Source organism: Balaenoptera ricei, chromosome 18, assembly GCF_028023285.1.
Source record: "Balaenoptera ricei isolate mBalRic1 chromosome 18, mBalRic1.hap2, whole genome shotgun sequence".
NCBI lineage: Eukaryota > Metazoa > Chordata > Mammalia > Artiodactyla > Balaenopteridae > Balaenoptera > Balaenoptera ricei.
Genome location: NC_082656.1, coordinates 16231782 through 16246017, shown reverse-complemented (window position 1 = coordinate 16246017; position 14236 = coordinate 16231782). Strand labels below are relative to the sequence as shown.

The 14236-nt window shown below is 53.7% G+C and overlaps 1 protein-coding gene across 1 annotated transcript in view; it reads right to left on the bottom strand.

The window, feature by feature from the left end:
• Nucleotides 1–791: 791 nt before the first annotated feature.
• The window catches only part of ATP7B (ATPase copper transporting beta), a 77195-nt gene continuing 63750 nt past the window's right edge, over nucleotides 792–14236 (bottom strand). The window contains exons 14-22 of the mRNA XM_059902641.1: nucleotides 12855–13049; nucleotides 10674–10856; nucleotides 9123–9291; nucleotides 7810–7953; nucleotides 6413–6555; nucleotides 4736–4939; nucleotides 4519–4636; nucleotides 3339–3441; nucleotides 792–2862 (exon numbers count right to left, since the gene is read on the bottom strand). Coding sequence (XP_059758624.1) covers nucleotides 2616–2862; nucleotides 3339–3441; nucleotides 4519–4636; nucleotides 4736–4939; nucleotides 6413–6555; nucleotides 7810–7953; nucleotides 9123–9291; nucleotides 10674–10856; nucleotides 12855–13049 — 1506 coding nt within the window. The 3' untranslated portion in view covers nucleotides 792–2615. The remainder of the gene's footprint in view (nucleotides 2863–3338; nucleotides 3442–4518; nucleotides 4637–4735; nucleotides 4940–6412; nucleotides 6556–7809; nucleotides 7954–9122; nucleotides 9292–10673; nucleotides 10857–12854; nucleotides 13050–14236) is intronic.

The following is a 14236-nucleotide window of genomic DNA, read 5'->3' as shown; positions in this document are numbered from 1 at the left end:
TTGCCTGGGTAGTCCCAGTTTATTAGGCCAGTTGCCCTGTCATAATTGTTAGTAGCAGCTCCTTTCACTCTTAGAAGTATCCTGGTTTGGATGATGAATCACACTGTCACCTCACCTCTAGGTACAGCTCACTTAGGACCCTCCCCCCGCCACACACACACACAAGATGCCCACAGAGCCTTCCCAGCACAGCACTTTGGTCCAGACTTTTCTACTACTCCTCCCACCCGATTCCTTCAGGGCCGAGGATCCCAAAATATAGCCATTCTGATTAAATGTGTGCATTTGAGAACGGCCATTTGTAGACAATCGCCCTCAACCAGGGAAGTGCATACGATGGGGTCATCTAGGCCCGTGTCTGAACCAGCAGGACAGGTACCCTGAGGCGGTGCTTTCCAGAGCTCTCCCCACAGGCCACTGGGGAAGGCCTTCGGGAGAGGGGCTCACACAGTGCTGGGATGGCCCGTCAGAGGGCTCTGGCCACCCTCGTGGCCTCCACCGTTAAACCTCATTCTTTTCTCCCCCTGAAAGGCACTGAGCAAAGCCAGCACCTCGAGGTTCTCACCAAAGATGGCGTTGCACTGGCTCCCACACGCTTCCCGCTCGGAGCCAGCCAAAGGCAAATTTTTAGATGAATAGAAAAAGAAACTTTATTCTAATATAGCATGGGAAAGTTTTTGAAATAGGAATTCTTCTTTTCTGACCAAAAAAACCCAAAAAACAAAACTTATACTTTGAATATCTCTGAAAGGTTATTTTCTGTACAATTATATAAATATTTCCATGTCCCTATAAATATGACACTTATGGTCCTAAAAGCTTTTTGAAAAATCAATACAATTAGATTCTTTAGACCATGATTAGCCCAGTTAGAAAACAGGACACATTCCCCAAGCACAGCCAGGAATAAAGAGAGGACACAATTGGGAACACAGAGCAGGAAGGGGCTGGGGAGGGGAGGGAAGACTGGAAACCATAAAAACACAACAAAACCCTGCACGTCCACTTTAGAGGCTAAGACCCAGCAAAAAACTAAATTATATGCAAATGGAAAGGAACCATCCAAAGGGAACATGACATGACCTCGCGGTCAAATTTCACCCCAAGTCAGCAAATATATCACCTGGCAGGTTCGTACTTCCGGGAGCACAAGGGCCTTTTTCTTGTTTATTCTTATCGAGCGAAATATTCAAGGTAGGGCCAAGTTAGAGAAAAGACTTCAGAGCCAACAGACATGCATTCAGACCCCTGTTCTGCCATGTATACTGGCTGTGTGATCCTGGGTGGGATTCCTAGCTTTTCCGAGCCTGTTTCCCGCCTGTGAAGTATCTAACTTTGCTGGCTTGTTGGGAGGCTTAGAGGTAACTTATAAAAAGTGCTTATATCCCCCTGGAAAATAACTGACAATAACTAACTAAAATGTGTGTGATAAGGGCTTCACCTTGGAACTTAGAACAGGCTCTGCACTGCCTAGTCTAAGATTCTGATAGTACTAGTCTACCCCACGTGGTCTGCCAATCACCACCAAGCTCTGAGTCCGCCACGGGCCCCACTGCTGCCCCTCCGATGCTGTGCAACCACAAAGGCCACTTAAAGTTAGAAACAGATGTTCTCTTGGGAAACTGTGGTCACCCCCTAACTAAGGCACCAGCTCTGCGTGCAGAAGTCAATGCATGTGGAGGACTGGGATTTCCTCTCTTATTTGGGTACCGTTTCCCCGGAGTGCTGTAGGCACTGGGGCAGCACTGACCTGACTCCCACGATGGACCACGTGAGGTGACAGTCACAGAGCCGAAGCCCCTGGAACGGAGTAAGCAGGTTCCTGCACCACGTGCCTCCCTGGGTCCCCCGGACCCACCCCCAGAAGCCGAATTTCTCAAGTCTCGGGCTCTGAGACCCTCACTCGAGCTGGGCAGTGACGGTCAGCGACAGCACTGGATTCGGCGGCATTGAGAAGCCAGGACTCCACGGAGAAGAGGGTCATAAGCAACGAAGACCTCTCCTCACCCCGAGGAGGAAGAAGCGTGGCGGCTCTCTGGCGGCCGTGTGGGCGAGGGCTTCAGGAAGGAGCACACGAGCCCCTCACAGAGCAGCCGCGGGGACGTGAGGACATCAGCCCGGGCCTCAGAGGACGGGGTGCCACAGCCCCAGGGTCAAGGACAGAAAAGGAAGAGATGGCGCCAGCAGAAAAGACGGGGACACCGGAGGTAAGTGGTGGTCTCGGATACGTGATGCACGTGGGTGTCGTCAAAAAGCGCCGGAGCCCGAGGTTTTAATGAGTTCTGTGGACAGGCCCATTTAATAAGTTTCTGGACCCAACGAGATCGTCCTCGTTTCACGGGCAGTCATCCCAAACGCTACGGCAGAGGATGCGAGGAGGGCTGGCTGTCCCTCCCCTTCCCGAGGCCAGCAAGGTCTCCAACGAGCCCGTGGGACCCCGGCAGCGTGATCCGCAAGCCGCAGGGAGGGGTGATCTAGAACGTCCAGGGCTGGCGAGGGGCTCCGCCGCCTGCTGTTGCTGCTGTCAGGCTGGAGCCTCGGCCACACAGGGAGGGGCCGGGTGGGGGCCACAACCGCCTGCGGCTTTCGGACGGACGGCTCCCCGTCCCGGTCACTCAGGAGCGGGGGCTACTTGCTCCCTGCTCGTCATCGGCCACGGCGCTGTGCCGGGACAGCCCGTCGGACTTGAGGGAGGACAGGGACACCTGGCTGATGTAGCGGACCTGGTCCCAGGGCGCGGCCCGTGGGGAGTCGCGCCGCCGGTCGTCCATGCCGACGTGCACGCTGACCTGGGACTCGGCCACGGGCTTCATGCGGCCCTGCGCCTGCGCCTCGTACCACGCCAGCTCCGGCTTCCTGTAGCTGCAAAGCAAGAATCCAAGAGCACCTGAGCCATTCTGGACACACAGTCTTTTTTTGTAAAGCCCGGTGAAGGCCTCTCATGAAGTCTTTAATAACACGCAGTATCAGGGCCTCACGGCTTTTAAAGGAAAGAAAGGCCACCGAACTCCTATGGCTCAGGGCAAGTTCCCAACTTAGAAACTTTCTAGCCAAATGCCTGGTACATAGTAGGCTGTCATTAACTTTTGTTAACCGAAAGCATAAATAAATAAAGATCCCTTTTAAAAAAGGAAAAATGATTACAAACAGGGATCCTATAGCTACATCTCGACATAAACAGCCGTCGAGCGGAGTAACGGGAAGAAGCAGCGTGAGGTGACTGCTGAGCGGGAAACTGTTGGCTCGCGGTGGACAAGTCATTACACACACACACACACGCCGGGCCCCGCTCGGGGCGCACACCCACCCCGCCCCCCGGGCCCGCCGCGGGGACTCACCACTTGAGCTGCAGTGACGAGAGGACCACGGACACGGAGGAGGCGGCCATGGCCGCCGAGCCCATCCACGGCTGCAGCACGACGCCGATGGGCATGAAGACACCTGGCCGAGGGGGGGACCACACTCAGGCCACAGCCCAGGGCGGAGAGCGAGGGGGGCCCAGCCTCGCCGCCCACCAGAAGCTCTCCTCAGGGCAGCTCGGAAGCCCCTGGGCTGGGCGCTGACCGCGTGCCCGTGGGCCTGAGGCGGGCGGTCTCAGAGCTGGGCGTGGGGCTCGGTGGGGGGGAGCACCGTCAAGGGGACTGGGGTCCCCCACCCACCCTGACCTTCCTGGGACCATCCAGAGGTGCCATCACCTGTTTGGGGGAAGCTCCAGGGGACAGGGCACCCCAGGGACTTGCAGGTGCCACCATCCGGGGGCACCTCGGGGGTGGGAGCACCGAGACAACACGCTGACGACCACGCGCCCTCTCTACACGGACGGTCCTCCCTCAAGGGCGTCAAAGCACCTTGATAAGGGGCAACAAGACCAGGTCCCGGGACAGAGCCGCAAGCACGGGAGGGGACCAGCTCCTGAGCCGGCCCCGGGGCAGGAAGTGCACCTGCCGGAGCCGGGCTGCGGTGGACACGCTGACCCACTGTGTGAGGCAGCACCGGCCGCTCGGACACAACAGGGGAACGTGGCTGCGGCAGTCATGTTTAAAAATAGGTCTTGGCCCATGTAGGCGCTTTCCTTGCAGGAGTCTTTGGAACTCTTCCCTCTCTGGGGACACAAGATACAGTGGGGGAGGGAGGACTTAGGGAGCAGAGAATATCCACCTCTCCCCATGATTATTTCTGAGTCAGGATAAAACCCGGGCGGGATTAATTCTTAAGACAAAGTTCTAAAGCACTGATCCCGGGCTTAGCGTGTAACAGGTGTCCCATAACTGTTAATATTGATTATTTTTCAGACTGTATGTCTTAATAATGTTCCAGAAAACAGGGCCAAGGTAAATAGGGTTGAGTAGCTTGGCCAGCTTTTCAGAGAGGCCCGCAGTGAACAAAAGGCTTGGGTTCTCCCTGCAGTTTCTCATTTACCTTTAGAGACTTACAAAGCGGAACATAATAAAATCAACTCTTTCTTCAAGGCTTCTGGCCACAGCTAGGGTCAGAGGGAACAGGGCAGGGAGGGCCCACCTGCTGCAATGGGGATCCCGACCAGGTTGTAGATCAGTGCCAGCACCAGATTGAGTCGTATCCTCTGGACGGTCCTCTTGGAGAGGTGAATGCTGGCCACCACGTCGAGCAAGTCATTCTGCAGGAGAGGAGCACGTGGTGAACGGGGAGCCCCGTTCTGCGGCCCTCACCACTCCTGCTACGGACAACCGGGAGGGGGAGGCGCGGCAGAGCTCACTCTGATGAGGACGACGTCAGCCGCCTCAATGGCCACGTCCGTGCCTGTCCCGATGGCGATGCCCACGTCGGCCCGGGCCAGGGCCGGGGAGTCGTTCACACCATCGCCCACCATGGCCACTCTCTTCCCCTCGTTCTGGAGCTCCTGGACCTTGGCCACCTTATGAGAAGGCAGCACCTCCGCAAAGACTTTGTTGATGCCAACCTGAAAGGAAAGAAGAACAGCAGTCAATAAAAAAACAAATACACAATAACATCTGGCGTTGCCAAGGGGCAGGAATAGGACCAGAAACCCATGAGCCCTGCCCCCTTCCTCTCAGCCTCCAGGTCCCGTCACCAAGCCCTGCAGATTCCAGGTCACATGGCAAATGCACCCCCTGCTCCCATCCCAATGCTCCGCGGTGGTCTGGGACCCTCGCTGGCCTCCTGCCCACATCCCGGCCTCCCAACACTCTTCTCCAGATGCCGTCCCGGTGACCTTTCCAAAACAGTAATCATTGGTCACGTTACTCTCCTGCTTCAAGGCCTCCAGTGGATCCCACTTCCCTTAGGACAACGTCTCAACTCCTCTGCCTGCCTCCCAAGGTCCCCAGGTCAGGTCCTGCCTGTGCCCAGCTCCCCGCCCCCCGGCCCCGGCGGGCCCCGCCCTGGCCTCTCCACCTCGCTGCTACCTTGCACCCGCAGGCGGTGCTCGTGCTGCCTGCTCTGTCCTGCAAAGGTCACTTTTCCTGCCCCCAGCGCCCCCTCTTCTTCATCTGACGCCTGCAGGCCTCCTCTCCCCTGGAAGGTGTCCCCGGCGGCCCCTGCCAGGCTGAGGGGTAAGCTGGCAGCTCCCATGCGACCCGTGCACTCTTCCACTGGAGCGCCCAGCACCCGGTTTACACTCGGTCCCTGGGCCACCCTCCCCACGGGACCGTGAGCTCCTCGAGGGCGGTGCCCCCTTCACTCCTCTCTGTAGCCTCTCTGTCACAGGGGTGGGTGGCGCTTAGTAAGTGCTTGCTGAATGCAGGAACAAGTTTTAACCCGGGAGTGGGTGTACTCTCAGAAGGATGGCTGACAGGGGCACTGTCGCTCCCCTCCAAGGAGCGATTCATTCTCAAAAGCAGACAGCTTCACACACACGTCCGCAAGGGGTGGTTTACAACCGTCTGCAGTTTGCACTGGAGCCCGCCCTGCGAGGCAGGGCAGGCAGGCATGCAGTCGTGCTGCCCTCGTGGCCCAAGCTCAGACCCTAGCGCTGCAGAAGAACTGCCAGGACCCAGTGACTCATCTGGTGCGGGTGAGAAGAGCTGGGCCGGCAAAACACTCCCTTAATATAAAGGCTACAAGACTGTTTATTTCAGCCCTCAGGCCATGGTCTTTTTTCCTCAGTGCAGCGACTGGAAAATAAAGAATGTTGGAACAGCTTTTCCGGGGCTGCAGCCACCGTGCAGGAATGATGGCACCCAGGCCCCAGCAATGTGACCTTTGGGGCAGCAGCAAGGTGGTCCCCTGTGGGATGTGCACGGCCCCGAGATCAAAGCATGTGGAGACAAAAGCCCCCAGCGAGGGGGACGGACCAGAGCAAAGCTGAGTGCTCAATGCACTAGTGCTTATTTATTTTCCTTAAACTGTTTCTGCCAGCTTGAAATCGCTTGTAACTTCAGATGTGGGAGACATCCCGGCCCCCGGCCCTTACCTGGGTGGCAATGGCTCTGGCTGTCTTGCGGTTGTCCCCCGTGATCAGAACCACATCCACGCCCATGCTCTTCAGTGTGTGCACGGCCAGGGCGGCCTCCTGCTTGACCGCATCTGCGATGGCGATCATGCCACAGAGCACACCTGTAGGAGACACAGCAGGTGAGCACACGTGGCAGCGCCCTGGGCAGCCCAAGAAGCAAGTAAGACTTCATGATCCGGAACAGTTTTCCTACTACCATGTTACACGCCAAAGACAAAACACCAAATTATACAACAGAATACGGTTTTGATTTTGTTTTTTTAAAATTTACATACATTTCCAGATGCATACAAAAGTCTGGAAGGACTGTTAAAAAGTTAACAGTGGCTCTCTGAGGGGTAGGATAATGAGGGATTCCGTTTTTTTTATAGCTCTCAGAATTTTCCAGATTTTCTGCAAGGAACATCTCTTGCTTTGCAGAGTGCCTGGCTCATAATAACTCAATACCTGTTAGCTATTAAAACATGAGAAATACAACAAATGCTACTTAAAGAGTGACACATGTCCAAACAGCTAGAAAATCAATCCTTCCTTTCTGTCTCTTTCTACAGAAAACACTTTGTAGAATTTTTTTTTTTTTTTTTTTTTTTGAGTGACTCTTTAGGTACTGACACAGGAGGGCATTCGAGGACTGAGGTGTGACGGGAGCAGTGAGGGTGAGGATGTGTAAGAGGCACTTTTAATTGAGCCAGTTCCAGCCTGACAAGCTGAGGGGGCTGTGCGTTTAAAGGACTCGGGAGAAGGCATGGCAGTGGGAGCCGGAAAAAAAAAAGAGAGAGAGAGAGAGAGAGAGAATGGGAAAAGAGGAGCATTCAAAATACAGCAATTAAATTATTTCTTATTTGCATATAGTTTTTACTTCTATTAGCAGAAACTAACATTAACAAAGTGATTCTAATCTACCTGAGATGTAAAGCCCAGGATATAATCTGAGTACTAAGAGACATACAATTTTGAGAAGCTCTGTAAAAGCTGCAGGGGATTTCGGTATGTAAAGCATCCTAGAGTTAAACCTCTTAGGAAGTCAACTGCTGTTTCGCCTGCAGTGATGAATGAGAAAGGATGACTTTCAACTGCCAACCTGGGCAGATGCAAATGATGGTGGGGAAGACAGTTTAGAATCCCAAGAGCAAAGAGGCTGAAGCCATCTTCACTCTGGTGGCAAAAATGGAGGTGGCCAGAGGGGACCTCAGGACTGAGAATGAAGTGAAAAAAATGGCAAGACAGCCTTTTCGAAAACAGAACTAAAATTAACAGAGAGGAAGATTTACTTTAAAAAAAAAAAAAAAAGGACTCTATTTCTGCCTGAAGTCTCCAGCTTCACTTGAGAGCAGAGGACGGGAGCAGAGCGGTACCGTCGATGGCCACCAGGATGGCCGTCTGGCCTTTCGTCTCGTGATCGGTCATCGCGTCGCTGATGTCGCTGGTGACGGTCAAGCCGTTGCGCCTCATCCACTCTCGGTTGCCGATCAGCACAGAGAAGGTCTGCGGGACCGCATCTGCTCAAAGGAGTGTGTGGTTATTCCCAAAGAGCCCAAGTTCACTGCGAGAAAGCACTAAAAACCATGGGATGGTTTCAACAGCAAAACGTCTACTTGGCGGCTCTGGAAAAACCACAACCTAGTAAATACCTCTTGGAAAACCATCCTTAAAGAACCAGGGGAAGAAGAATAACATGCAGAACCGCGGTATGAATTAAAACATGTGAAGATGTTACAAACATATTAAACACCGCGTAGTGTACCTACTGGCCTTTAGGGGTGTCTGCTGCTGCAGTTAGATTGCATTAGAATTAGGATTAGAAGCGGTTAGTTATTTGGTCAGCGCCAAAAGCAAGTGTTGACTAGACCCATCACTGCTTGGTACAGATGATGCAAGGTGAACCAGCCAACGACCAGCCTCCGTGTATGAAAGGTTTTGAAGCTATACCTCCTAAAAGGCCAGGTGAGTCTTGCACCTGTCACCTCTACCTTAGGTGTCACTGATAGACCAGTCCCTGGAAGGCAAAGGAAAGGTCATCCCAGGGCTTTAACTTGCTATAAGGTGGTAATGGCTTCTAACAAAATCTAAATCAAGATTTAACTACTAACATACTTAAGAGCAAACACTAGACATGGGTTTTTTGGTTTGGGGGCTTTTCCACTCTCTTATGCTGATGGCTAGCACCCTTTGAATAAGAAAGGCCGTTATTCAAAAAGCAGCTGTCCCTCCAGTGTCCCTTCTTGGCTTGGGCAGACCATGTCCATTCACTTTCCCTGACGGCTGCCAGCTCTATAAATACGTCACATCCCATCAGAGTTGACCACATGGGGGTTTCCTGTTTAGGAAGAACAAAAGGAGGACTCCCATCTGCCTACCCTGTAGCTTACGAGTCTTATCCCAAGACTAACCTGGGATAAGAAAGGAGATTCGAGATTAGGGAGCAGGTAAGCAATACTCCATGACTTTAAGTCACACACTGCTTTTGTCTGCCATTAGCGTCAAGATTCAGCCACATCGAAGAACACGAGAGAAGCTGCAGGCTTCCCTGGGAGACAGGCGTGTGGCGCACCAGCCCTGAGCCACCTTCTCCGCAGTCGGGAACCAGGGGGCGAGCCTGGCATGGCGCCCTCCATGGCTGGGCCCAGCCCCCGGCGGGCCGGGCAGCGGAAACCGAGGCCAGGGATACCTGTTTCCACGGGGACGCTGCTGACCCCGTTCAGGTGGGCGGTCGGTTGGCCACGCGGGCGCTCATCCTGGGCCAGGATGCCCTCCACGTTGCTGACTTTACAGCCGATCCCACAGCCGGGCACCGCCTGGAAGTCCGTGCAGTACCCCAAGGTCTCTGTGCCAAGTTCCTGGGAAGGAAAGGCGGAGAGGAAGCAGAAAACAGAGGTGAGTCGAGAGGGGGTCAGGGCAGAGGTGGGGGTGAGGCGGGGGGAGAGCAGCAGACACCAGGAATTAAGAGGGAAGGGAGGGACGGGAGGAGAACTTCCGGGAAAGGCGAAGAGATCGACGCCTGAGGCAGCAACTCTTTCTCTCTTATGTGACACAGTCATTTAAAACAGCCTCAACTCTCTCCTAGAGTTTGGATGCCTGGGGAGACTGGACAGGTTGCAGTTCAGAAAGGAGAAAGGCAATTCACAGCAAACACCCCAAATTAAGGGCTGGGGTCGGCGGGGGGGCGGGAGGGAATGAAGGTGCCAAAGGGAGGAAAGATTTTTCTTTTTATGTTGCAAATAATTTCATAAAAGCGATGGAATAGGTAAGTGGTAACAAACTACTTTAAGGCCATCAAGAGATAATTGCCCATGGCCAGACCCTGGCGGGGAGGGCCGACGTGGCAGGAGAAAGGGAAGGGCTGGGTTTATTTGGGTAACAGAACCCAAAGGAAGGATGCCTGGGGGTGAGCAGAATTCGTTCTGAAACATCAGAAGGATGAGAGGGGAAACAGCCGCACCCTACACAAAGGACACGACACGAAATGAGATTTCTGAAAGATTCCCTGTCCGGGAAGAGCTGTCAACCTTTCCCCAAGGCATCCATGTCACCTTCTACATTTACTGATAATTGTACCATTCAGACAGTTTACATGTTTTCAGGGCAGTATTCTGGCACATCCTGCTGCCTCCACGCGCAGACTGAAAGCAGAGAAAGCTAGCTAGGCCCTCTCCTCTGCAGAGGCCAGAGGATGAAGGCTCCCCACTAACTGTGCCAACAACCCACCGTCCTCTGGTCACTTCTGCCGCTTCCTCTCCGTCTCAGGAGTCCCCAGGGGAATGGATTTCTCCCGACCTGGCCCCAACACCCACTTCGTTTTTGTATCCCTTTGCACGAAGCGCTCGTGAGGGACTGAATACGCCTCTCTTCCCCACCCGACCATCAACTCCCAGCAGGCAGAGCTCGCGTCTTATGAATTCTTACTCCCCTGAGCTCGGGATGCTCAGGAAATGCCTAATGAATGGCCACTAGCTCATTAACACTGAACTGCTTTGTGATGATCTGGAAGCGTGACAAGGGACCTGCCGCTGTGTCCTGCATCCCCACCTGCTCCAGGGGGCCTGCTCAGCAGTTTCCAGACCACACGAGCCAAGGCCTCCGAGGAGGCAGCTGACGTGGGGGCCAGGGGCAGCGAGGAGGAAAGGCGTGTGAGGGGGAAGGAGCCCGGAGTCTTCCGGCCCAGCTGGGGAGAGCGGGGGAGCTGGGGGAGCGAGGGCCCAGCAACGCTCAGTCCACCTACCTCTTTACAGTATCTGGTGACTGCCACGCCCAGGGGGTGCTCACTGCTGGCCTCCGCAGTCCCCACCACAGCGAGCACCTTCCGGAGGGGCAGCGTGGCCACGTCCACGAGCAGGAGGACCCGCATGACTCTGGGGACCCCGTGGGTGATGGTGCCAGTTTTGTCAAACATCACAGTCTTTATCTGCCCAAAAAACCACATCTCAGTGACCAAAACACAGATGGAAGGGACTCTCAGAGTCCTCACGATCTCGAGGCAGAACTTCACTCAACCCACCCCAAGCAGGTCACAATACACTCCTTCACGACACGCTACAGAATCCTCTGCGTCCGTCCCAAGGTTCAACCACTCCCGCTGCCAAAACATTGTTTCCCTCTCTGCCCAGTTTAAAAAAATCCACACTCGGGCTTAACCGTGACCAGGTCGAGCCAGAAGCTCTCACTCTGGTGCAACAAGGAGGCATCACCGTGCAGTAATGCCGTGCGGCCCCCTCCTCGTGTCGGGTCAGGAGCGTGACCCCGGTGGGGTCTGCCCATCTCCCGGCCCACCGCTATCTGCCGGGTCAACCACTGTTCTCTCCGGCCTGCATCAGTGCAAAAGCCTACGGAGAACAGTGTTCTCGAATTCCGAGTTCACAAAAGGAAGGGAGTGTTCCTTGTCCATAATAACAAGTAACCACAGAGCTAGTCTGGGGACCTGTCCCCCTTGGTCAGCGGCAGCTTGGCACGGGTCCCCAGGGGCCTGGGCTCAGCCCGTCGGAAGCAGCCACACTCGGCGCCTGGGCTTGCGTGGCCGGAGCCCACCAGTTCCCTCGCTCCACGCTTCCCTGGACCCGGCACAGGGTCAGCCCTTGCTGTGCTCAGACTGCGTGCCGCAGGCTCGGTTCTCCCTCATTTAGCAAACAACAGCTCCGCTTCTTGTTTCTGACTGAGTGGGGCCTCTTCACCACTGTTAACTGGCCTTCCTCCGACAGTCCTGGCCAGCTTCTAGCCCAGCCCCCGCTCCGCTGCCAGGACGATCTTCCCAGCGTGCAATCCAGCCCCGCAGGCGCTTCACCCCCGCCCCTGCCCCCGTGTGTCCCTGCTGTTCTTGGTTAAGCTCTGGACCTGGACTGAATAACCCTCCAAAGCCCTTCAAGGCCCCTCTCTCCCCTCCTTCCTCCCTCAGTGCCCTCATCTCCTGTCAGTTTCTCTCTCTTTCTGGTCCTCATTTAGTTATTGAGAAAATAACTGTGGAGTGACTCCAACGTGCCAGGCACTGGGCAAGATGCCGGGGACACAATGGCGGGGACATGTTCACGGTCTCCAGTCCTACGGAGTCTGGGACCAGGCAGCACGGCCCCCACCCCCGGGTCCTTTCCACGTGCTGGTCCCACGGCCGGGACACCCTTCCCAACCTCTGTTGTCAGCTGACAGGTCTCAGACCTCCCCTGAGCACCTGCACCAGCGCCCACCCCGTCCAGCACACACGGGTCTACGGTTAGGCCCCTGAGGAACTGTCCTCACGGCATCTCACGCTCTCCATGGCGTCTGCTGCTTGCCTGCTCCATGTCTGTCTTTCCTGCTGGACTGTAAGGTCCTTGAGAGCCAGGGCCCAGCACAGGACCCACACAGAGTAAACGCTCAACAGATACCGAAGAAATAAAGGGAGGATGGAAGGTTGGGGACTGCTGGGCTGAAGGGAGATTCTCCATAGACACTGCTGCCTGCTACTCCACTCCGAGGTCCCAGGACCCTCCCCGATCACGCGGAGACAGCGCAGCTACTTTCCCCGGAGCCCGACCACCCGGCCGTGAGCCCGGCGCTGCACATCTTAGCGCAGGCCTTTGGCAAGTCGCCCAGCGCCCTCCTGCTGCACTTCCCTCACCCGTAAAATGGAAACAAGCAGCACCCACCTCAGGGCTGTCGATGAGATTAAATTAATATTTATACAGCATTTAGGTCTTTGACCGTGAGCTGCGGCCGGTCCTGTTGTCATTACCAGTTAGTCCTGGCTTCCTGTTTTACTTAATTAGCAGAGCTACCCTCAGTCCTCTTTCAGGTTTTTCTCTGAATATGAAATTTAAACAAGTACTATTTTCACTAGGACTCTCTAAGTCAAAAAAACAAAACAAAACAAAATCACGCAGCATACAGCTACAAAATCACCCCAGCCAAGACCTCGAAGGAAGCGGGGGCCAACCTTGTGGGCCATCTCCAGAGGCTTGCCTCCCTTGATGAGGATGCCGTTCTGGGCGGCCACCCCCGTGCCCACCATGACGGCCGTGGGCGTGGCCAGGCCCAGAGAGCAGGGGCAGGCGATGCACAGCACCGTGATGGACGTCTGGAATGCAAACCGGAGGACCACCTCTGCCTGGGAGATGTGCTTGCTGGACGTCTGACGAAAGGAAAGAGACAGAGGCAGGGTGAGAGTCAGATGAGGCATCGCACGGAATTCTGATCGTATGAGAACATTCCACTCTGTAATGGCCTATATGGGAGTAGTATCTAAGAAAGAGTGGGTATATGCAACTGATTCACTTTGCTGTACAGCAGAAAATGACACAGCCATGTAAATCAACTCTACTCCAATAAAAATTCATTAAAAAAAAAAAAAAAAGAACATTCCAGCACAGGTGGGGGACCTGAACTGGCGTGATGAGCTGGGCTCTAGGACACACGGTGTACCCCGCTCTGCTTTGGTGGCATCTCGTGGTTCACTTTACTGCTGCATATCCTACTGTTCCAACCTGATCCTACAGGCTTTCCTCAAGGAAAGGCATTATGAGAGGAGAGAGGCACATAAAAATCCCTGATAGGGGAAGAGCACAGGCTCTAGAATTGGACCGCGTAGGTCTACATCCTGGCTCTGACACTGTGTCTTAGCTTCCTCACATACAACATGGAGGTAATAATACCCAGCTCACAGGTTTTTGTAAGGATTAAATGAGGTAACATACATACACATACATACAAACATAAATATACATAGTACAACACCTGACGTAGGAGAGAGGCTCCTGAGAAATTATAGCTACTACATTATCATTATTATTTTTATTATTATGAAAGCTTTAAAAAACTATAGCTCTCCAAGGAATCAACTCTAAGGTAATAATCATGTGGGAAAAGATACAAGGATATTTCTCACAGTGCTTTTTCATAAAGCGAAAAAACTGGAAACAACCAATGGGGGATTGGTTAATTAAACTGCAGGTAGGGCATGCATAATGGAATATTATGCAGATGTTAAAATGATGATGTATACATATTGACATGGAAAGAGATGTCATTTCTTTAGCATATGTAGCATATGTAGTAGTTGCTGAATTAAAAAAAAAGAAGCATAAAATGGCATGTCTTGTGATTTAATTAGTGCAAAATTATCTGCCTATATCTCTAGGTAGCCCTTCAACAATCCTGGAAAGATGTTCACCAAAGTGTAGAAAAGTGCATATAGGGATGGGATTTGGAGCCATCTTTATTTTCTTCTATTTTTCACCACTGTTTCCTTTATAAAAATCCAAAACCAAAAAAATACAGGTCTCCTTCCCAGTTACCTGGTGACACATATTGGTATGATTA